Raw genomic sequence first — 24,841 nt, 5'->3', positions numbered from 1 at the left:
CACAAATATCCTCAACAAAATTCTAGCCAATAGAATTGAACAAAATATCAAAGAAATAATTCACCATGACCAAGTGTGATTCACACCAGGTATGCAGGGATGGTACAACATTAGAAAAACAATCAATGTAAGCCAAGACATAAATAAAACAAAAGACAAGAACCACATGATCTTATCAATTGATGCAGAAAAGGCATTTGACAAAGTCCAACACCCATTCATGATAAAAACTCGCAGTAAAACAGGAATAGAAGGGAAATTCCTCAACATAATTAAGGGCATTTATTCAAAGCCAACAGAGAACATCCCCTTGAAAATGGGAGCCAGATAAGGATGCCCTTTATCACTGCTCTTATTCAACATTGTGCTGGAGGTCCTAGCCAGAGAAGTTAGGCTAGAAAAAGAAATAAAGGGCATCCAAATTGGTAAGGAAGAAGTAAAAGTATCCCTATTTACAAATGATATGATCTTATACACAGAAAACCCCAAAGAATCCACAAGAAAACTACTGGAACTAATAGAAGATTTCAGCAAAGTATCAGGATACAAGATAAACATGCAAAAATCAGTTGAATTCCTCTACATCAACAAAGAGGACTTTGAAGAGAAAATCACCAAATCAAGACCAAGATAAAATACTTAGGAATAAATCTTACCAGAGATGTAAAAGAGCTATACAAAGAAAACTACAAGACACTACTGTGAGAAACTAAAAGAGATTTACATAAGTGGAAAAACATACCTTGCTCAGGGATAGGAAGACTCAACATTGTGAAAATGTCTATTCTACCCAAAGCGGTCTACAGATACAATGCAATCCCAATCCAAATTCCAGTGGCATTTTTTAATGAGATGGAGAAACAAATCATCAACTTCATATGGAAATAGAAGAGGCCCCAGATAAATAAAGCATTACTGAAGAAGAAGAACAAAGTGGGAGCCCTCACACTACCTGATATTAGAATCTATTATACTGCCACAGTAGTCAAAACAGCCTGGTACTGCTACAACAACAGATACATAGACTAATGGAACAAAATTGAGAATCCAGATGTAAATTCATCAACCTATGAGCAGCTGATATTTGACAAAGGCCCAAAGTCCATTAATTGGGGAAAAGACAGTCTCTGTAACAAATGGTGCTGGCATAACTGGATATCCATCCGCAAAAAAATGAAACAAGACCCATACCTCACACCAGGCACAAAAACTAACTCAAAATGGATCAAAGACCTAAATATAAAATCAAAAACGATAAAGATCATGGAAGAAAAAATAGGGACAATGCTAGGCACCCTAATATAGGGCATAAACAGAGTACAAACCATAAGTAACAATGCACAAATACCAGAAGAGAAACTAGATAACTGGGAACTCCTAAAAATGAAACATTTATGCTCATCAAAAGACTTCACCAAAAGAGTAAAGAGACAACCGACAGACTTGGAAAAAATGTTTGACTACCACGTATCCAGTCAATTTTTAATCTCTAAAATCTACAAGATACTGCAAAACCTCGACAACAAAAAGATAAATAACCCAGTTAAAAAATGGGCAAAAGATATGAACAGGCACTTCACCAAAGAAGACATTCAGGCGGCTAACAGATACACGAGGAAATGTTCACAATCATTAGCCATTAGAGAAATGCAAATCAAAACTACAATGAGATACCATCTCACCCCAACAAGGCTAGCATTAATCCAAAAAACAAAATAATAAATGTTGGAGAGGTTGTGGAGAGGCTGGAACACTTCTACACCGCTGGTGGGAATGTAAAATGGTACAACCACTTGGGAAATCGATTTGGCACTTCCTTAAAAAGTTAGAAGTACCGTACGATCCAGCAATCCTGCTCTTTGGAATATATCCTAGAGAAGTAGGAGCTGTCACAAGAATAAGTATATGCACACCTATGTTCATTGCAGCACTGTTCACAAAAGACGAAAACAACCGAGGTGTCTGTCAAGGGATGAATGAATAAACAAATTATGGCATATCCACACAATGGAATACTACGCAATGATAAAGAACAATGATGAATCTGTGAAACATGTCATAACATGGATGAATCTAGAAGGCATCATGCTGAGTTAAATTAGTCAGTCGCAGAAGGACAAATATTATATGAGACCACTATTATAAGTACTGAAGAAAAACACACAGAAGAAAACATTCTTTGGTGGTTACAAGGATGAGGAGGGAGGGAGAGAGATATTCACTAACTAGATAAGAGATAAGAATTATCTTAGCTGAATGGAAGGACAACATACAATACTGCAGAAGTCAGCACAAGTGGACTAAACTGAAAGCTAAGGTATTTCCTGAATACAACCAAACACTTCGAGGGATAGAGTAGCAGGGGCAGGGGTCTGGGGACCATGGTTTCAGGGGACATCTAGGTCAATTGTCATAACAAAGTTTATTAAGAAAGAGTTCTACATCCCACTTTGGTGAATGTTGTTCAGGCTTTAAAAGCTAGCAAGTGGCCCTCATAGATGCATCTATTAGTCGCAACCCACCTGGAGAAAAGGAGAATGAAGAACACAAAAGATATAAGGAAAATACTAGCCCAAGAGACAGTAAAGGGCACATAAACCAGAGATTCCTTCAGTCTGACACCAGAAGAACTAGATGGTGCCTGGGTACCACCAATGACTGCCCTGACAGGGAATACAACAGAGAGTCTCCGGCGGAGCAGGAAAAAAGTGGCGTGCAGATCTCAATTCTAGCAAAAAGACCAGACTTAATGGTCTGACTGAGACTGGAGGGACTCGGGAAGACATGGCCCCTGGACTCTCTGTTAGCCCATAACTAAAACCATTTCTGAAACTAACTCTTCAGACACAGACTGGACTATGGGACATAAAATGATACTTGTGAAGAGAGTGCTTCTTAGCTCAAGTAGATACATGAGACTAAATGGGTAACTCCTGTCCAGAGGCGAGATGAGAGGGCAAAAAGATGCAGGAGCTAGTTAATGAACACAGGAAATCCGGGGAGGAAAGGAGGAGTGTGCTGTCACATTATACGGAGAGCAACTAGGTCACATAACAATGTGTGTATAAATTTTTGTATGAGAAACTAACTTGAACTCTAAACTTTCACTTAAAACACAATTTAAAAATTAAAAAAAACCTAGCTAAATACTGTTTAAAGAGTCACCTAATACATGCTTGAAGGATTGAAAGTAATGATATAGCAGGCAAATACTACTGAAAGAAAACTTGTATGACAATATTAACACTTCACAAAATAACTTTAAGGAAGAAAACAGTATTGGAATCAAAGTGTTATTAGTTAATAATAAAAGACATAATAATTCTGAACCTTTGTTAGGTTGACTCAAAAACATAAGGTAGGTATTGACAGAACTATAAGACTTTGCAAAATCGTGATGGAGGATCTTGATGTAGCTCTCAGAAATTCTTAGATTATGCAAAAATTAATAAGGATATGGAATACGGGAATGCACTAACTAACAACTGTTATCTAGTTGATATATATATAAGTTCGGTATCTCCAAATCAGCCCTGGTTTCACAGTGTTTAAGCACTCAAGCCGCTAAATGAAACATTGGCAGTTCGAACCCACCAGCCTGTTTGAGGGAGAAAGATGTGGCAAAATGCTTCCATAAAGATTTACAGCCTTGGAAACCCTTTGGGGCGGTTCTCCTCTCTCTTATAGGGTCACTATGAGTCAGAATCTACTTGACAGCAACGGGTTTTATACCTCCATATTAGAGCACCTGGTTTCTCTTCAAACACACATACAGTGTTCGCCAAGCATCGCTAAATTTTAGGCCACAAAGGAAGCCTCAAGGAAGCTTAAAGAGTTGATTATCATACTGCTTACGTTTTCTGACCACAACACAATAAAATTATGAATCAGTTACAAAAGAGCCCCCCCTTGCCAGTCTTCATGAGAAGAATGGGAAAAACAGAACAAACACCTAAATAATTCCAAGTCAAAGAAGAAATTGTAAAGGAAATGATAAAATGCTTAGAACTGAATGACAGTGAAATTACTGCACATCAATACTTATGTGATGCTGCTAAGTGATGTTAGAAAGAATATCAACATATATTAATCATCTAACATTCAACTCAAAGATTTAGAAAACAACAGTGGAGTAAACCCAAAGAAGAATACAGAGAAAAATGAGACCATAAATTAATTGAATAAAATATTAAAAAACAATAAAGTCACCAAGCACAAAAACTGGTTCTTAGTAAAATTAACAAAATATTTAAAGAAAAAGAAATTTCTGGTAAGTTTGGTCAAGGAAAAAGACAGAAGGCACATGAAAAAAGAGATGAAAAAGTTAAAATAATATAATAACTTTATACAAATACATTTGAAAATGTAGACAGAATTCAGAATTATCTAGGAAATATATCCACGGTACCTGAATTGACCCATAACATTAAGAACTTGAATCAGTCATCAAAAAATTACTTTTCTTCTCCCCCCAAAAAATATCAGGTGCAGGGAGTTTGAAAAATAAGTTTCACCAGTCCCCCATGAAATAGATAGTCCAAGAATAGGGGCGAAACAAAAGGAAAAGCTACTTATTTTATTGGGCTAGCATTAATTGATACTAAAACGGGATAAGGACAAGTATAAGAAAAGGAAATTATAGGCTATTAAAAATTTTGAATATAAATACAAAAGTCCTAAGTAAAATGTTTACAAATGATATGTAAACTTTACCTTAAAAAATAAATAAATGAAAACCTGTAAACAAATATTGAACTCTAGTTAATGATATGAATGCTGAAGGGTTTTAGTTGATGTGTACTGCTGTCTGCAGCTTACTTTGAAGTCCATCAAAAAAATAGAATGGTATGGTAAACTGAATAATGGCTCTCAAAGATATCCACATCCTAACCGCTGGAAAACTTGTTGCCATCGAGTCAGTTCTGACTCATAGCGACCCTATAGGACAGAGTAGAACTGCCCCATAGGGTTTCCAAAGAGCGACTGGTGGATTCGAACTGCCGACCTTTTAATTTGCTACAGTGAGCTACAGCTGCTAACCATAAAGGTCAACAGCAATGGCTTTTTTTTTTTTTTTTTTTAACCTCTGGAACCTGTGAAGTTTACCTTATGTGGCTAACGATATTTTGCAGATGTGATTATCATGGACTGTCCAGGTGAGCCCTAAATATAATAATAGATATCCTTATAAGAAGGAGGTAGAGGGAGATATGAAACAGATGAAGGCAATGTGACCACTGACACAAGATGCTACACTGGCATTAATGGAGGAAGGGCATGCTTGCCAAGGAATGCAGCTCTACAAGCTGGAAAAGGCAAGGAAATGGCTCTTTCTTAGAGCCTCCAGAGGAGATACGGCCTTACTGACACCTTGATTTCAGTCCAGTGAAACTGACTTACTAGAGCCGACATTTTGAATTCGGACTTCTCGCCTCCTAAACTGTGAGAAAATAAATTTGTTTGTTAAAGTCACCCATTTGTGGTATTTCTGTTATAGCAGCACTAGATAACTAAGATACCCACGATGAATGAAAACATGTTGCTGCTATTAGTTGCCATTGAGAAAGTTCTGATTCATGGTGACCCCATGTGTTACAGAGTAGAACTGCTGCATAGATCGCTATGCCTTTTCTTCTGTGGTACCGCTGGGTGGGTACTGATTTATGCCACCTAGGGATTTTAATGAAAACAGATCCTCACAAATATTTGTATACAAATATCCATAGCTACTTTATTTGTAATAGTTGAAAACTGAATCCAAATGACTGTCAACAAGTGAATGGATAAACAAGCAAAAACTGTTGCCACCATTTAAAAAAAAATGAAGACAAATCATAGGGAGAAAATATTTTCAGATGATACATCTGATAAAGGACTTGTATCGAGAATACATAAAGAACTCAGTAATAAGACAATCCAATTAAAAAATGGGCAAAAGATTTGAATACACATTTTACCAAAAAATGTATACAAATGGCTGATAAGTACGTGAAAAGATGTCAAAGTCATTAGGGAATTGTAAATTAAAACCACAATGAGATCCCACTTCACACTAACTGAATGGCTATGATCAAAGAGTAGGATAATTAAAAATGTCAAGGATGTAGGGAAACAAACCCTCATATGTTGCACATGGGAATATGAAATGCTACAAGCATGTTGGAAAAGAGTTTGGTAGTTTCTTAAAAAGTTAAACACAAATTTGCCACATGACCTTGAATTTCCATTCCTAAGTATCTAACCAAGTAAATTGAAAGTATATGTCCACACAAATACTTGTATACAAATATTCATAAAGGCTTTATTCAAAATAAAAAGTGAAGACAACCCAAATGTCCATCACTGATGAATGGATAAATAAAATGTAGTATATCCATACAATGGAATATTATTCAGCCTTAAAAAGGAATGAAGTACTGATACATGCTACAGCATGGATGAACCTCAAGAACATTATCCTAAGTGAAGAAAGCTAGTCGCAAAAGACCACATATTATATGATTCCATTTGTATGAAATGTCCAGAAAAGGCAGACCTCTAGAGATAGAAAGTAGACTAGTCGTTACTTGGGGTTGGAGGTAGGAACAGGGATTTCCTACGAATGAGCATGAAGTATCTTACTAAGGTGATGAAAATGTTCTAAAATTGGATTATGGCAATGGTTGCCCAACTCAGTAAATTTACTAAAAATCATTGAATTATACATTTAAAATAAGTGGATTTTGTGGTTTAGAAAGTATACCTAAAAATAATAATAATCCCCAGCTGGCATGGAAAGCATTTAGACACATTTATCTTATCTGTCAGGGGTAGACTTTGATTTCACAGTGAGATTAGTAGATCTTTTGAATAAGGTAATTTATTCTGGGAGTCTTAAAAAAATCAACAGAATGCAATGTATGGATATTCCCTACACCTAACTCCCAAAATGTATCATAGAGTTGATGATTAAAAAATTTTTTAAAAATCAACTGAGAACAAACAAAACTAATAAAAAAAAAAAAAAAGGTTTTAAGAACTAGAAACGAAAAGACCAGGCACAGACTTGGAAGATTATTTTTAACCTATAAAACTGACAAAGAATTAGTGTCCAAAATATAGAAACGACTCCTGAAAATCAATCATAAAGAAGTAAACACTCTAATATGGAAAAGCATAAGAAATATAAGCAGTTCGTTCACAAAAGAGGAAAACTGAATGAGTGGGTAATAAACAAAAAAGATTCTAAAACTCAGTTGTTTTCAAGAGAAAGCAAACTTCAACATAAGAGTATGGGGGGAAAAAATGCCAGGATATTGCTGATGGGAGCATACATAGACATAGTTTTGCAGCACAGTTTGGTAGGAACCTGCGATTCTTCCTATAGGTTAAGGAGACTTGAGTAGAACTGTTTGTAAAAGGTGGACTCAATCTTCACTGTATATCTGTACAGAAATGAATTAAGTAAAATGGTGGTTTATTTACAGAATGGAATATTACATGACAGTTAAAATGAATGAACTAGATCTACATTATCCAGGTACATAAATTTCAAAAATGTAATGATGAATGAAGCAAGTTGTAAAAAGATGTCTATAATGCCATTCTTATGTAAATTTTGAAAACAGTACATACATATAAAGTTAAAAGTGCTAAAACAGGACAGGAAGGATCTACACTAACTTCAGGGGAATGCGTACTGCTAGGGAGGGCAGGAGGAAATGGACTGGGAGGAGGGTGTTCAGTTGTAATTGAAATAAATATCAGTAGAATGTTAGCATTTGTAAAATCTGAACGGTGGGTACGCAGTTGATATAATATTCTCTGTCCTTTTCTATATTCATAAATATTTTATAACTAAGCTTTTAAAAACTAAAATACAGTGTTACCTAATAAAGTACTATAAAAGAAAAAACAATATTTGTAACAGAGTAGTTATTTCCTGCCTCAGGTTCTTGTTTTCAGAATAGCAGGAGTAATTCATGAACAATTCATCATTTTTAATCAGCCTTGGATTGCTTAATATCTGTTCCTCTCTGGAGTATTTTTTTCCCTTTTATTGACATATTTTTGTACTCTTCCCATTATTGGATCTTATTTTCTCCTCAGACTGTTCTGCTCTTCGTTTTATCATCCTTGGACAGAAGACAGCAGTTCAGAAAGCCTCTAAACTCTTTCTGACCACAATTAGGTGTGTCTGCTAGGAGATGTTGTCTGATACACTTATAGCTGGAAAACATCCATTTGTGCCAGATGGTGTCATTTTGGGGGGCAAGTTAACCCCCAGATTCATGACTACTTCTTCATTAAGGTTGCTTGTTTTCAAAAACAATATGGGCAAATTCCCTTGCACAATACAAAGTCCCGTGTAAGATGTCCATGATGGGCACTCCACCTGGCAATAGCAGCAAGGACAAAACGACCGTTAGTTTGGTTAGACGTTTAGGGCATTGTCGGTCACAGCAAATCTATGATATAATTAGTGAAATTCTTAACAGAATTTACTAAAAATGTAAGATGCCTGTTCTGACAGAATGTCCCATCCTTGAACACTGATACATCTGACATATTTCTAATTTGCTCTATTCAGTGATCTTTACCACAGACTTTTGTTTTTGTTTTTATTTTATGAATTTTTGGATTCAGTGACATGACAGTTCTCCTTTATACTTACTGTGAGATTGAATTTTAAATGCAACTTGATGCCCAGTATGCTTTTTGAATTTCCTTATGAACTTTTACAGTCCTTCTTCAAGACTTAAAACCAGAAAGTTCTGTTCACCATTCATAAAGGAACCTGGACCTCTGAAAGCTGTGTGAGACTCCACAGTTCTCTAATGAATTATAAATTCAACCAAGTATATTTTCTTGAGTGAAAATTTTCTTGAGTGGAAAGTGATTTTGTGAAATCTGGTAGTGGAACAGCATCATGACAACATTTGAAAGACTGCTGGCCCAACATACTGGAGCCATTAGAGTTGTTGCTGTTACTAGTTATAATAACGATTAAACTATGCGTCTATTACTTTCCCCTACAGCATATCTAAAGTTACTTGTACATTTTTAATATTTACAAAATCAAAAAGATTGAATCAGAATACCGCGTGTGGGCAAACTTCTTTCCAATATACACTTCAATCCAAGATACTGCTATCCATTTATGAACCTGAGTTTTACCAGGTTCACTAATATGACTTCAAATATTCAAGCAGCCAAAAGCCCCCCAAACTTAAGCACCTTATAAATAATGCTATGCTGTTTTTCTTGTGGATTTTTTTCTAGAGGGCATCTGTACATTTACTTTTTTTAAGTTTTCACAACTTGAGCGCTTAACGTTCATTTCAGAAGATTCCAAAGGCCTTATAGAAAATACAGAAATTAATTTTATAACTTCAGATGCATAAATTTTCAGAGGAACAAAATATAGGAAAATCTGTTTAGTTTCCTTCTTCATTATTTTTAGAGGCCTGATAAATGGTCTTGTCATAGCATTTTAAATAGAGTTTCACTTGCCACTAAGTAAAATCAACAATTCAGTGACAGAATGTTTAAATTCTATCTTGTTGTTTGCAACAAACCATCTAGAAGGAGTGACATTCTGGTCTTTCTGAGCATTGTCAGTCTATCCTATAGTGCGGTGGTTTGCTGCAGATGGTCTGGAAACTTCAGTGCAGCCGCATGGGAAGGATGTCTCCAGTGGTATATGGTTACCATCGAGCCCTCTGCAGCTGAATTTTTGTGCAGAAATCGCTTGGAAGTGCTGTTGTGGCAATCAATCAAGACCTAATGCTCAGTGTAATCCAGTCTGGAAAGAGTTGCATAACTCTGGTTGAAGTTGGATCTCCATGCTCTGGCAAACAGTGTTCTGCTTCAGACCAAAGGAAAAGGCTGTGAAGGTTGTGAGCACTTTGAAGCCCTTTAGAAGATTACCAGTTGGTCTGCCTGCATCTTGGTAGAACCAAGAGCTACCTAAGTTGAGATGGGACTTTAGAATGTTTCAGGAAAATTGTCTGAGACCTTTCACAGCCTAACTGGGAGATATAATCTGTAGCCCTTGAGCAAAAGACTTTGGTGCTTGATAAACACACTTAGTGCCAAAATTGCCTTTCCTACCCATCCAATCACCAGTGATAGACTGACTGTCCTCTTTCACTGCGGTACAGTTACATTTACAGGTCTTTTAGGGTGGAGGATAGATGATTCAAGGCTGGAGGACAAGATCAGTGCCTACCTGCTGCTTTATTTCAGACTCCTGGATGAATTATGAGCACATATAACTCTCAGGCATATTTTCAATTTCACAAACATTCATAGAGCTCTTACTCTATACAAGTATTCAGCTAGGTCCTATGCAAAATATATACATGAAAAAGCATCCTCCATCACACACATATTCATGCACACATAGCAACTTTCCCCCTCTCCTACCCCGCCCAGAAAGCTCATGTATTCCAAATATTTAAGGTATTTACAACCCAAGTTAAATTTATATTTTCATTAAGAACTTAAATGATAATGGACTAAAAAGCACATTAATTAATTTTAGGGCTAAAACCACCTTGGTGGTGAGTTAGAGAAAGATGGTAGAGCATTATGGAAGGTAAATGTTGTTGAAGGACCTCAGTCAGTTAAGAAAGTGGTAAAGGATAAAAAGTGAATTTTAGTAAAGATGAATATCTGAGGAGGAAGACAAACTTCATACAGAGGAACAAATCACTAGCTATAGTTTGACAAAAAATTTATGAGAATTTAGTTATTGATTACCAAGAAAATAACACAGTAATAACACTTTGTAGGAATTCATCAACCTTAAATACAATTCTGTCGTTACCTAAAAATTCGGATTGTTACTAGAGATTAATATCTAGTTCTGAGAACTGCTACTAATGTTAATATAGAACAGCATTTCTCAAACTTTAATGTGCATGAGAATCATCTAGAAAGCCTGTTAAAAAACAGATTCCTTGGCCCCACGCCCAGGGATACTGATGCTGCTGATACTGAGGACTATACCTTGAGTAGATCTCATACAGAGAACTTGGACAGATCCTGAATGCAAAGAACTATGAGTAATGGCAACTCCAGTAATCTAGTCAGAAGAGAAAATGAAAATGTAATATAAAGAGACTGAATCAAGTGATGAATTAAGCACATGAATGCCCTAGCATTCACTTTATCCTCCCCACTCCTAGAAATGATGAGATACTTTTTACCATTAAATATATAATGCTGTAAAGCAAGGAGTGCTTTTGGTGACCCATAAATTACGAGGAAGGCTTGAAATAGTAGGTGGGTGGCATCTGTTTTAAGGAAAATACCAGAGTCCCAAAAGCTTGCAAGAGAGAACGACTGCAAAAGGTTGCTCACACACAAAAAAAAGACCAGACTTATTGGTCTAACAGAGACTGGAGAAACCCCAAGAGTATGGCCCCCGGACACCCTTTTAGCTCAATTATGAAGTCACTCCTGAAGTTCACCCTTCAGCCAAAGATGAAACAGGCCCATAAAACAAAATGAGACTAAATGGGCACACCTGCCCTGGGGCAAGGACCAGAAGGCAGGAGGGGACAAGAAAGCTGGTAATAGGGAACTCAAGGTTGAGAAGCGGAGAGTTGATAAGTTGTGGGATTGGCAACCAGTGTCACAAAACAATATGTGTACTAATGGTTTAATGAGAAGGTAGTTCTGTAAACCTTCATCTAAAGTACAATAAAAACAAAAAGAGTTGCTTTGGGGGTGAATTCAAGGAGTAGGAGGGTACCTGGCAGCCACCAAGACAACTGGTTGGGCTACTTCAGTAATAGCAGACATCTGGCTAGGCCGCCGTGTCCGCTTCATTTCCCACTGTTCCCAAGCAAGAGCCAACAGAGATGTCCTGCCTACAACAGGAACGAAGGAAGAGAAGCAAGCACCAAATGACTATCAACTCCCAGGATATTTGGGGGTACTTTAATGCCCAGAACCCAATTTATTGACAACTCCAGCCAGTACCATATCCTGCCCATCCCCACAATTGCTAGAGGCAGGCTACAGTAAACAGAGCATTCACAGGGAGGCTAATAGGGAATCCCAAGTACCAGGAAAAGCAGATGAACAAGAATTACCAGATATTCAAGGAAAAGCAACACCATGAGAAAAAATGCATCAAATGCAACAAACAAAAGAAGCAAATACACCAAGAAAATGCATTACCTAGGACAAACGAGGATTTTTTAAAAAGTAATTGTTTTCAGAAGAATGAGAGAATATTAAACCCTTGAAATAAAAATAGGGTGTTTTTGTTTTTAATAACAGACTTGTAGGAAAAAAAGAAAATTCACTAAACAGACCAAATGGGAGAATAAATACAGCAGAATAGCAAATAATGACCTTGAAGATTGAGTGAAGGAGTTCTCCTTAAATATAGTACAACAGACAAATAGAAAGTAGAAAAGTTAAGAAATCTAGAGGCTGCATTCAGAAGTTCTAAAGCAGAAGTTCAAGAAGAAACGAGCAAGAATGGTGTTAAAAATAATGTCCACTTGAAAAATAAAGAAAAAAAGATTACTCAAAGAAAAGAAAGCCTCAAATTAATATCTTCATTAATTTTAATGTTCTTAGAAATAATGGGAGAGTGGAAATAAAAAACATAACAGAAGGTCCAAGAGATAAAATGGAACAACTCTCCCAGAATCTAGAGCAAAAATACCAAGAGGTGAAAAATAAGAAAGAAGAGACAGAGAACTTTCCAGGAAGTACAATATCCAAAAAGTAAAAAATTTAAAAAAAGAGTACCCAGAAAGACAGGGAAAAGAAAGGGTAGGAAATCATCAAAGAAGTAATCCAAGAGGATTTTCCTGATGGAGGAGTCCACTCAGTGCTCAGCATAATGAATTAAAATAAATTCACACCAAGACATGTCATTGTAAAGTTTCGAGGAGAATATAAGCTTCCAGGGAGTAAAAACAGGACTTATGTAAAAAGGATCAAAGAATCATAATAGCCTGGGATCTCAAGAACAACATTAGAAGCTAAAAGGCAGTAGAACCACACTTTCACAATTTTATAGGAGAATTACCAGAATTCTATACCCAGTGAAAGTATCAATCAAGTGTGAGAGTAAAATAAAAATATTTTCTGACACACAAGGTCTCAAATACTTTACCTCTCATCTACCTTTTATCAAACAAGGGTATGAATCAGAAAAGAAGAAGATACGGGCTCCAGAAGATCCGAACCATGAGAGAAGTGAAGCAAATCCCCAGGATGAAGATCCCAAGTTAATAACTTTAGTGGGGCCAAAGAGTACCCTGTCCAGGAGGAGGAAAGATGGGGGCGTAAGCAGCTACATTCTCCCACAACAAAAATAGAAGATGCCAGGCAAAAAAAGATGAATAATGGTCTCAGAACTCTGGAAACGAGTGAAAGAGTAACAACATCTTAGCAAACACTGAATTAAGAAAAAGCCTGCTCCACTGAACCATTTGTGTAGTAATTGTTAAATGAGAACCTAATTTGTTGTGTAAACTTTCAGCAAAAACACAATAAAATATTATTTGAAAAGAAAAAGCCTGCTCTCAAATGGTAGAATATTTTCTTTCTTGCTTTTTTTTTTTCTACTCTAAATGCTCTTTGCCCTCTCCCACTTCCACTTATGGCCTAGCAACTCCACTCTTAGATAGATATCCAAAAGAATTTAAAGGGAGAATTCAAACTGATACAGTCACACATTGCTTAACGTCCACAGTAACATTTCGTGAAATAGGATGTTATGTGATTTGGACATTGTGCAAACACCGTATTATATACTTAGCAAAGCTATATGGGATACCTTTTGTTTCACTTCCAAATCAATACTTCTCCTTTGCCTCCTGCTGCCACTATCACTAGCACTGGTTTTGCTGCATTTGGGAGCCATGATGCATGTGATGATTAAGGTTGTGTGTCAGCTTGGCTGGGCCATGATTCTCAGTGGTTTGACAGTTATGTAATGATGTAGTCATCCTCCATGATGTGATCTGATGTGATCAGCCAATCAGTTGTAAGGGGAGTTTCCTCGAGAGTGTGGCCTGCGCCCAATTTTTATATGGACGTTCTGGCAAAGCTCGCTTGTTTCAGATCCTACATCCAGTTCATCATCATCTGACCTCTGATTCTTGTGACTTGAGCCAGCGGCCTTTCATCTTACTGGCCAATCTTGGGTTCGTCAGCCCCTGCAGCTACGTGAATCAGGAGAAACCTCCAGCCTGACTCCTGACCCATGGACTTGGGACTTGCCAGCCTCTATAATTGTATGTGAGCCATTTCCTTGAGGTAAATCTATGTATATGCACTGGTTTTGCTTCTCTAGAGAACCCAGCCTAAGACAATGCACTTAACAGTAATATTTTTCAGAAGAAAATTAAGCATAGAGATAATGCTACAACACTTGAGATGCGCGATATATGACATTAGATGCTGCTGCTTACAAGTCAGAGCATACTCTGTTATATGATAAACTTTTTATTTGTAAGTAGGGAAAGTTCACATTAAAATAACAATAGAAAGTACAGTACGGTATGTACATAAGCCAGTAACATAGACATTTATTATGACTATCAAGACATATGTAATAGGGTATATATGTACTGTATCATTATACACCTAGCAGCACTATCTCTTTGTATACAAGAGACATGAGATACATGTGCGGGAAGCTGTTGAGTTCACTACATCCGGTTACGTCCGCTACACCTTCTTCTCCATTCAGGATTTCTGAACGCTGTTATGACCTTATGGGATCACGGATGTATATGCAGTTGGACGTTGCCCAAACAGATGTTATGCAGTGCATGACTGTACTTGTACGCCAATGTTCATTACAGCACTATTCACAATAGCCAAAAGGTGGAAACAACCCAAGTGTCCATCAACAGATGAATGAATAAACAAAATGTGGTATATCTGTACAATAGAATATTTTTCAGCCATAAAGAGAAATGAGGTTCTGATGCGTGCTACCACATAGATGAATCTTGAAAACATTATGCTGAGTGAAATAAGTCAGACACAAAAGGACAAATGTATGATTACATGAATTATCCAGAATAGGCAAATGCATAATCACATAGGTTCATTAGTGATTACCGCTGCAGCTGTGTTTATAATGGTGAAAAATTAGAAACAACCCAAATGCCTATTAATAGGGACATTGTTAAATTACAAAACATATATATTTTTGAGTAATAGCAAATGAAAACAAACAAGGAACGGCTATATGTTCTATATTGTGGTACCATTTGTGTTTCACAAACCATAAGACCAAATTCCTGGATTTACAAATAGGTATGAAAATTCCTAGAAAAAGATCTAACAGCATGCATCCCAGAGTTTAATTTTATTCATTTCTAGTTGTTCATTCATGCATTTAACAACCATTCCTTGAGCATGTGTAAGGAGTTGTCCCTACATGCTGGAATTAGAACAGTAAGTAAGGCAGACAAAGTGCCTGCCCTTGTAGAGTTTTATCTACTAGGAGAAAAGAGGCCAGGAGCAAGGAAATTTATTATATGTCAGGTGATGATAAGTACAATGAAGAACAGTAAAACAAGGGTAAGAGTGGTAGGAAGCACAGGGTGGAATGGGAGGACACGTGCTATTTTAAGCCACACTGCCCAATGGATCCTTCTGCAGTAATCGACATGTCCTGTAAATTTGCACTGTCTAGCACTCCAGTCACTAGCCTCATGTAGCTGGTGAGCACTTGAAGTGTGGCTAGTGCAACTGAGGAAGTGAATTTTTACTTTCATTTAATTTTAATTCATTTAAGTTTAAATAGCCACTTGTAGCTGGTTGCTACCATATTGGGCAGTGCATTTCTATAGAACGGTCAGGGAAGACCTCACTTATAAAGTAACATTTATGCTGAGACCTGAATGAAATGAGGGAGCTAGCCCTGTGTTCCAGGCAAATGAATAGCAGGACCTTATTTGGAGTAGTTGGAGGGCAGTAAGGATGGAGCAGAATGGGCGAAGTGGAGAGTGGAAGGAGATGAGGCCAGAGAAACAGACAGGGACCTCATCAGGCAAGGCCTTGGCGGCTAGTATAAGGACTTTGCTTGTTCTTAGCGTGAGTTGGTAAATCATTAGAAAGCTTTGAGCAAACAAGTGACTTGACCTGAATTTTTAAAGGGTTGCTGGAACTATTGTCATGATAAACAATGAGGTGAGGACAGAAGCAGGGAGACGGAAGGCTACTGCAGTAACCCAGACTGGAGGTGGTGGTGGCCTGAATTAGAGGGACAGTGATGGAGGAGTTGAGGTGTGGCCAGATGAGTTAACAGTACTTACTGACGGATCTGATAAGAGGTGTGAGAAAAAGGGAGGAATCAAGGATGGACTTCAAGGGCTTTGGCCTGGGCAGATGAGATAGGGAGGTTGAGGAATGAGAACATTGGGGGAAGGAATGCAAGAGTTCTGCTTTGGGCATGGTAAGTGGGAGGTGTCTGTAGACAGTTATGCCAAAGTCCTGACAATGGGTGATATTAAATAGGAATGGGTGCTAAAGGATTCCTTCCTAGAGACTTGATTAAAGAAGAGAGTTCACACGTGGTGTGAGGGCAGCTCACTTTCTGTGAGGGGCAAGTCAGATGGCCTGTCAGGGACCTTTTCAGCACGAAGATTTTATATGTCTTAATTACATGTGGCTGTAAGCTTTGGGTCATTATTTTTTACTTTATGTCTTCCATAGGATGGCTCCTGAACGAGTCACATCCCTGTCACGGGTTTGTGTCGCCCTTGTCACTCTTCCAGATTTTGAACCCCTGGTCGAGGCTCTGCTCACCTACCATGGGCATGAACCTCAGGAAGTCCTCTGGCCTGGGTTCTTTGAAGCTGTAAATGAAGCCATTTTACTGTAAGTGATGTCCATTTATCCTACCATCCAACTTCATTTTTCCTTTTCTTAGAATGCTTCCATATGTTGGAAATGCTATAAGACGGTAGATTTCAAACATTTTGGTCTCAGTACCCCTTTAACCAGTTGCCATCTAGTTGATTCCAACTCATGACAATCCCATGTGTGTCAGAATAGAACTGTGCTTCATAGGGTTTCCAATGGCTCATTTTTCAGAAGTAGATCACCAGACCTTTCTTCCGAGGCACCGCTGGGTGGACTTGAACCTCCAACCTCTTGGTTAACAGTCGAGTGTGTTAATTATTTGCACCACCCAGGGGCTCCACAATACCCCTTTACACTCTTGAAATTATTGAGGACCCCAAAAAGAGTTTTTAAAATGAAGGTCATATCAATACTACTATTGAGAAATTTAAAAAATGTTTACTTCATTTAAAAATAATTATAAACCCATTACATGTTAACACAAATATTTTTATGAAAAACAATGATTTGAGATGAATGCTTTTTTTTATATTTTTGCAAAACTCTTTATTCTCTGGCTTAAAGGAAGAGAGCTGCATTCTCATATATGCTTCTGCATTCAGACTGTTGTGATAGGTTGTTTTGTTTGAAGTATATGAAGAAAATCCAGCCTCATGTAGATACGTAGTTGGAAAAGGCAGAATTATTTTAATAGCCATTTCTGGTGATTCGCAGATTTGTGTTGTTCCAGGAAGAACCATGAGATTCAAATAGTCATTCAGCGCTTTAAGTATTTCTGTTGTACTTGTTGACAAGATTTTACATAAAAGATTTTCTTCCATGCTTAGTTGGTGCTGATTCCAGGCAAATACAAGCAACACAACAAGTCTAGCAGGGCCCATAGGTAGATGCACTAATTTGTAAGGCAGAGGTGCAGTTCTCTTGGTGAGATGTTAACTTATCACGACTACATTTGAACTATTCCTTTTTCTTTAGACTCCAAAGGTTGGTTTCAAATTGATGCCATATAACTAGCACCATAGTATTTGAAAACATTCTGTGCATAAGACACAATAAGGTAAATTATCGACATTGTAAAGCCAAGGGAAAGATAGCTTTCCTCATAATTTTGCTTTCTGTTTACAGTTTAGCACACTTTCTTTCAAGTAGATGTCTCCCTTCCACAAGTCAGAGAATTCTGTGATATGGTACCTTCCTCTTTTCCTCCATCTTTAGACATAGATGGTGCAACTGTGGCATAAGAAAGTGAATATTTTAATCCTCCTTTTTTAAGGATCCATTCTTTAATATAGGAAAAATATAAACAAACTTTCTTTTTGAATAAAATATTATCAAATTCTAAAATAACGAGTTTTAGATAAAATTTAAAAATTCGAAAAGTTTCCCCCACAAAAAATTTTTTTTAAATATTGATGGAAAATAAGAAAACATAGTGTACTTTTTTCTTGTATTTCCATGTAGGTACAGGGAAAACATCAGAATTTCCAAAATAATGAGTTATTTGATGCAGTAGGGTTATAAAGTCCTTGGGTGGCGCAAATGGTTTGCACTCAGCTACTGACTGAAAGGTTGATAGTTCAAACACTCCCAGCAATGCTGCAGAAGAAAGGCCTGGCGATCTGGATTTAAATTCCAAAACACCAAAACCTGTTGCCATTGACTCAATTCCAACTCATAGCAACTCTATAGTACAGAGTACAGCTGCCGCATAGAGTTTTCAAGGAGCACCTGGTAGATTTGAACAGCTAACAGCCGTAGCTCTTACCCACTGTGCCACCAGGATCTAAATTAGGAGTTACTTTTTCTGGAATGTTTTGAAACACCGTCCTCTTTCTTCTTAGCAAGTACACCCAACTATAGTAATCCCTAGATTCCACTCAGTCTCAGATTATTTTAAAGCTTTCATGTTTCTGAATTCAAGATATGGAGTTGATGTGATTTTAAAATGATATTTACTACTTATGAACCTTAAATTTTGTTAAAAGTACTAAGGTTTTAAAAATATTTTGTTAATCTTATCTATTTCCTTCAATTATTTATTATTTCAGTGCTTTTAGAGAGAAATTAGAGAATCGCTGGGTTATACTGTAGTTCTATGTTTTGAGGAACCACCAAACTGTTTTCCACAGAGGCTGCACCATTTTACATTCCCACCAGCAGTAGATAAGGGTTCCAATTTCTCCACATCCTCACCAACATTTGTTGTTTTCTGTTTTGTCTTGTTTTTATCTTAGCCATCCTAGTGGAAGTGAAGTTGGTATCTCATTGTGGTTTTAATTTTCACTGAGATATTTACTTTTCTTTAAAATGCTCTCCGCCTTTCACTAAAAAAAGCACCATTTCCAGTTTATTTAGGAATACAATTCGGAGAAGAATAGAGCCCTAGCAACCTCTTTTTCCAGTCTTACTTTTTCAGCGACAGCAAGAGTTGAATTAATGGCAAACGGTATGACGACGCCCCTCGCATCCTCTCTGAAACCCCACAAAGCTGTTTCCAAAATTACTGGTGAGGAGGAGACGTGCTTAGAAAATAGCCATGCATACTCTGCCCACAGTGCTCAGCCGGAAAGCCTCCACAAGTAGGCCCTCTCCCTTGCTTTTTGTTTTACATGTGATAGCATGTCCTCCCTCAGCACCTCACACAATTTATTTGGTTTGGAAAATTATTCCTGCAAGTCCGTAGGGGACAGACTATCCAGAAATGCTGGGTGGTCTTTAACTTGTCCAATTCCTATGGCCTCAGCTCAGCAGTTCCCGAAGCTGTGGAGCAAGAGCTGGAGCCTTTCCCTGGACACTTTCCCACAGACGCAGCATCCGAGCCACATGTTGACACAAGGAGGCTGATTCAGTCAATCAGTGTAAATTACCACCCCCACGCCCACCCCCCCCCCCAACCCCTTTAATAGTTCCCCAAATGTGCTGCGTGGTCATTTAGAAACCACAGACTTTCTCTGACTGATGTGCCCTACCCTGTGTTTAGCCTTCCAACTATTTGCTTACCACATACACCAGTGGAATTTCATCTGTTTTACAATTGGCTGGGTGTTCGTGGCCTTGGCTTCCAAATACAGTCAAGTATTTTCAGAAATGGGATGCCTGTCTTCTTTTAAACAGCAGATGCTTGCCCCCCTCTGAGGTTTAGATAACATAGAGGAACTTTTTAATTTCTTGGACCAAATGTCAAACCTAACTTTTCATGTCCATCCATGGGGTTGCTGTCATAGCCACCTGTGGGTTGCAGATTGCGTAAAAAACTGTCTGGGAGGGCTGCTGAGGTTCTTTTCCTAAGACTGTGGAGTACAAGTAATTCAGCATGACAGGCTGTCTATGGTAAAGCCAAGTGCATTGCTTCAGAAATATTGAGAAGTTTAATGAGTGGATGGAACATTTTTTTCCTACATACCTGGAATGAATATGAACCAATGAACAAATAAAAGAATGGATGAATGACTAACCAACCAACCAGACTCATCAGGGTATCTGTGAGTGTTAAATAGGGTGACCATACATTTTATATTCTAGAGCACAACACTTTTGGGAGTCAAAGGGGGTGCTTTTATAACTAGATGGGGTAACAGACATAAACCTGTCCCAGAGAGGTGGACATATGGCCACCCTGGATTTAAATGGCTTAGCAAGCTTCTTCGCACCCAGAGTAAATACTCAGTAACTATTAGTGTATTGCTATTATTATTACTGATTTTAACAATAGTTATAAGATTTTGCACAAGATTTAGTATTAGATTTTCTCAAACTGGTGTATCTTTCCTCCTACCTGAAGATCACTAAACAAAAGCCAGATGTGAGCTGAATTCCCATTGCTAAAAGAGCTAATGTAGCTTCGAAAAATGCCTGATAAGAAAAGAATTAATTATCTTACAACAAGAATCTAACCTATACTCTGTGAGTAGCTTACTGATGAGTAATTTACTCATCTGGCTTTATCCTGTATATTACATTATGAAAAATTGCTAACTGGAATTAATAAAAGGAGCCACGGATTATTTAAATACCATCAATATTGCTATATTCATTTTGCAAATTGAGAAAATGAGACTCTGAAAATCAAAAAGTAAATTACAAGGCTGACCTGCAGCCAAGCTTCTGGTTTTGTGTTTTTTTCAGCTGGGATAAGAAAAATCAGGCTTTAAATGTTGTCAGATATTATAGGTGAATGTCTAAATAAAGGAAGATTACTATAATGCCAAGAACATAAAAATAGCAAAGACTTAGTAGCAACTAAAACTCCCATTTTTATTTATCCGTTTATTGAAGACTCTCTGGCATCCTTTTATTTTTTATTTAATATGATATGCTCACAAAATCAGTCACTGAAAAAGTTTTCAAATAAGAATCTGCTGTTAGTGATTTGTTAATAGTTACAAATTCCATCTTGTTTGGGCTTGGACGTTTCTTTTGGTTGGTGATTTCTGCCCTTTGCTTTGAGAAGTGACAATGATACCCCATTTCCCTCAACTTGATATACTTCTTGGATCCATTCATCATGGAAATACACCTGTAGGATATAATCAAGAATATTCTTTCCAATTCCTTGGAATTAAGTAATTCTCAAAAAAATTCTCCCAGATTTTCTCTGTCAGCACAAAGAGCACTTGATTTTTTTCTAGTTTGAAAAGGTAGAATATTGCTTATGCAGGTGAGGGAGCTATGCCTCTCTTCTGCCACACTCAGCTCCAGAACACGTTACCCACTGGTGAGCACCTCCTCCCTCATGATCTGAGATCCATCCTTACAAAGAACTGAATTCCACTTTTTTTTTTAAATGTAGCTATAAACAACATTTGGACCCCAAATTTTTAATAAACAACTGTGCCAGATTACATACTACTTCACCAAGTGTCTGTCAATTTGTCATACTCTGGTGGCTCCCATGTTGCTGTGATGCTGGAAGCTATGCTACCAGTATATTTCAAATACCAGCAGGGTTGACCATGGTGGACAGGTTTCAGCAGAGCTTCCAGACTAAGACAGACTAGGAAGAAGGACCTGGCAGTCTACTTCTGAAAAAATTGGACAGTGAAAACCTTATGAATAGCAGTGGAACATTTTCTGATATAGTGCTGGAAGATGAGCCCCTCAGGTTGGAAGACACTCAAAATATGACTGGGGAAGAACTGCCTCCTCCAGGTAGAGTGGACCTTAATGATGTGGATGGAGTCAAGCTTTTGGGACCTTCATTTGCTGATATGGTGTGACTCAAAATGAGAAGAAACAGCTGCAAACATCCATTAATAATGGGAGCATGGAATGTACAAAGTATGAATCTAAAAAAACTGGAAGTTGTCAAAAATGAAATGAAACACATAAAAATTGATATCCTAGGCATTAGTGAGCTGAAATGGACTGATATTGGCTATTTTGAATCAGACAACCATATGGTCTACTATGCGGGGAATGACACATGGAAGAGGAATGGCGTTGCATTTGCATTCATCGTCAAAAAGAACATTTCAAGATCTGTCCTGAAGTACAACGCTGTCAGTGATAGGATAATATCCATATGCCTGCAGGGAAGACCCGTTAATACAACTGTTATTCAAATTTATGCACCAACCGCTAATGCCAAAGATGAGGAAATTGAAGATTTTTACCTTCTTCTGCAGTCTGAAATTGATTAAACATGCAATCAAGATGCATTGATTATTACTGGTGATTGGACTGCGAGGACTGGAAACAAAGAAGAAGGGTCTGTAATTAGAAAATGTGGCCTTGGTGATAGAAACAACACCGGCTATTGCATGATAGAATTTTGCAAGACCAACAACTTATTCACTGGAAATACCTTTTTTCTACAAACATAAACTATGACTATATATGTATACCTCACCGGATGGAAAACACAGGAATCAAACTGACTACATCTGTGGAAAGAGATGATAGAAAAATCTCAATATCAGTCAGAACAATGCCAGGGGCCATCTTCGTAAAAGACCGTCATTGCTTATTTGCAAGTTTAAGTTGAAGCTGAAGAAAATTAAAACAAATCCATAAGAACCAAAATGAGACCTTGAGTATATCCCACCTGAATTTGGAGACCATGTAAGGAATAGATTTGACACATTGAACACTAATGACAGAAGACCAGACCAGTTGTAGAATGATATCAAGGGCATCAGACAAGGAGAAAGCAAAAGGTTATTAAAAACACAGGAAAGAAAGAAAAGACCAAAATGAATGTCAGAAGAGACTCTGAAACTTGCTCTTGAACATAGAGTAGCTAAAAAAATGGAAGAAATGATGAAGTAAAAGAGCTGAAGATTCCAAAGGGTGGCTTGAGAAGAGAAAGTAAAGTATTATAATGAAATGTGCAAAGACCTGGAGTTAGAAAACCAAAAGGGAAGAATATGCTCATCATTTCTCAAGCTGAAAGAACTGAAGAAAACATTCAGGCCCCAAATTGCAATTTTGAAGGATTCTATGGGCAGAATATTGAATGACGCAGGAAGTATCAAAAGAAAATGAAAGAGATACACAGAGTCATTCTACCAAAAAGAATTGCTCGACGTTCAGCCATTTCAGGAGGTAGCATATGACCAAAAACCAATGATACTGAAGGAAGAAGTCCAAGCTGCACTGAAGGTATTGGGGAAAAACAAGGCTCCGGGAATTGACGGAATACCAACTGATAGATTTCAACAAATGAATGCAGCGCTGGAGGTACTCACTCGTCTATGCCAAGAAATTTGGAAGACAGCTACCTGGCCAACCGACTGGAAGAGATCCGTGTTTGTACCCATTCCAAAGAAAGGTGATTTAACAGAATGCGGAAGTTGTAGAACAATATCATTAATGTCACACGGAAGTAAAATTTTGCCAAAGATAATTCAAAAAAAGTTGCAGCAGTACATTGACAGGCGACTGGTAGAAATTCAGGCCACATTCAGAAGAGGACATGGAAGGAGTGATATTATTGCTGATGTCACATGCATCTTGGCTGAAAACAGAGAATACCAGGAAGATGTTTATCTGTGTGTTTTGTTGACTACAAAAAGGCATTCGACTGTGAGATCATAACCAATTATGGGTACCATTGTGAGGAATGGGAATTCCAGAACATTTAACTGTACTCATGCAGAACCTGTGCATAGACCAAGAGGAAGTCATTCAAACAGACCAACGGGATAGTGCATGGTTTAAAAATCAGGAAAGGTGTGCATCAGGGTTGTGTCAGTTCACTATACTTATTCAATCTGTATGCTGAGCAAATAATCCCAGAAGCTTGTCTGTATGTAGAAGAACGCAGTGTTAGGATTGGAGGAAGACTCATTAACAACCTGCGTTATGAAGATGACACAACTTTGCTTGCTGAAAGTGAAGAGGACTTGAAGCCCTTACTGATCAAGATCAAAGACTACAGCCTTCAGTATGGATTATACCTCAACATATGCTGTTGTTAGGTGTCGTCCAGTTGGTTCTGACTCATAGCGACCCTATGTACAACAGAACGAAACACTTCCTGGTCCTGTGCCATTGTCACAATCACTGTTATGTTTGAGCCCATTGTTGCAGCCACTGTGTCGTCCATCTCGTTGAAGGTCTTCCTCTTTTTCACGGGCCCTGTACTTTACCAAGTATGATATCCTTCTCCAAGGACTAATCCCTCCTGACAACATGTCCAAATTATGTCAGACGTAGTCTCACCATCCTTGCTTCTAAGGAGCATTCTGGTTGTACTTCTGCCAAGACAGACCTGTTCATTCTTCTGGAGTCCATGGTATATTCAGTACTCTTCACCAACACCACAATTCAAAGGCATCAGCTCTTCTTCGGTCTTCCTTATTCATTGTCCAGATTTCATATGCCTATGATGCAATTGAAAATAGCATGGCACTGAGTTCCGGCAAAATGGCGCTCTAGGCAGAAGCACCACGCCGTGCCTCCACAGCAAAGATCCGAAAAACTAAGCCGAACAGAGAATACAACAATCCTGAAACCCTAAAACATCAAATGAAGAGATAAAGAACTCAGCCAAGCACCAAATGGA

The 24,841-nt window shown here is 37.8% G+C and overlaps 1 protein-coding gene across 1 annotated transcript in view; it reads left to right on the top strand.

Moving 5' to 3' along the window:
- Positions 1-24,841, top strand: part of FANCC (FA complementation group C) — a 361,687-nt gene that overhangs the window by 253,788 nt on the left and 83,058 nt on the right. The window contains exon 8 of the mRNA XM_023735819.1: positions 16,687-16,851. Coding sequence (XP_023591587.1) covers positions 16,687-16,851 — 165 coding nt within the window. The remainder of the gene's footprint in view (positions 1-16,686; positions 16,852-24,841) is intronic.

Source organism: Trichechus manatus, unplaced genomic scaffold (assembly GCF_000243295.1).
Source record: "Trichechus manatus latirostris isolate Lorelei unplaced genomic scaffold, TriManLat1.0 scaffold00082, whole genome shotgun sequence".
Lineage (NCBI taxonomy): Eukaryota > Metazoa > Chordata > Mammalia > Sirenia > Trichechidae > Trichechus > Trichechus manatus.
This window is presented reverse-complemented; position numbering and strand designations above follow the sequence as displayed.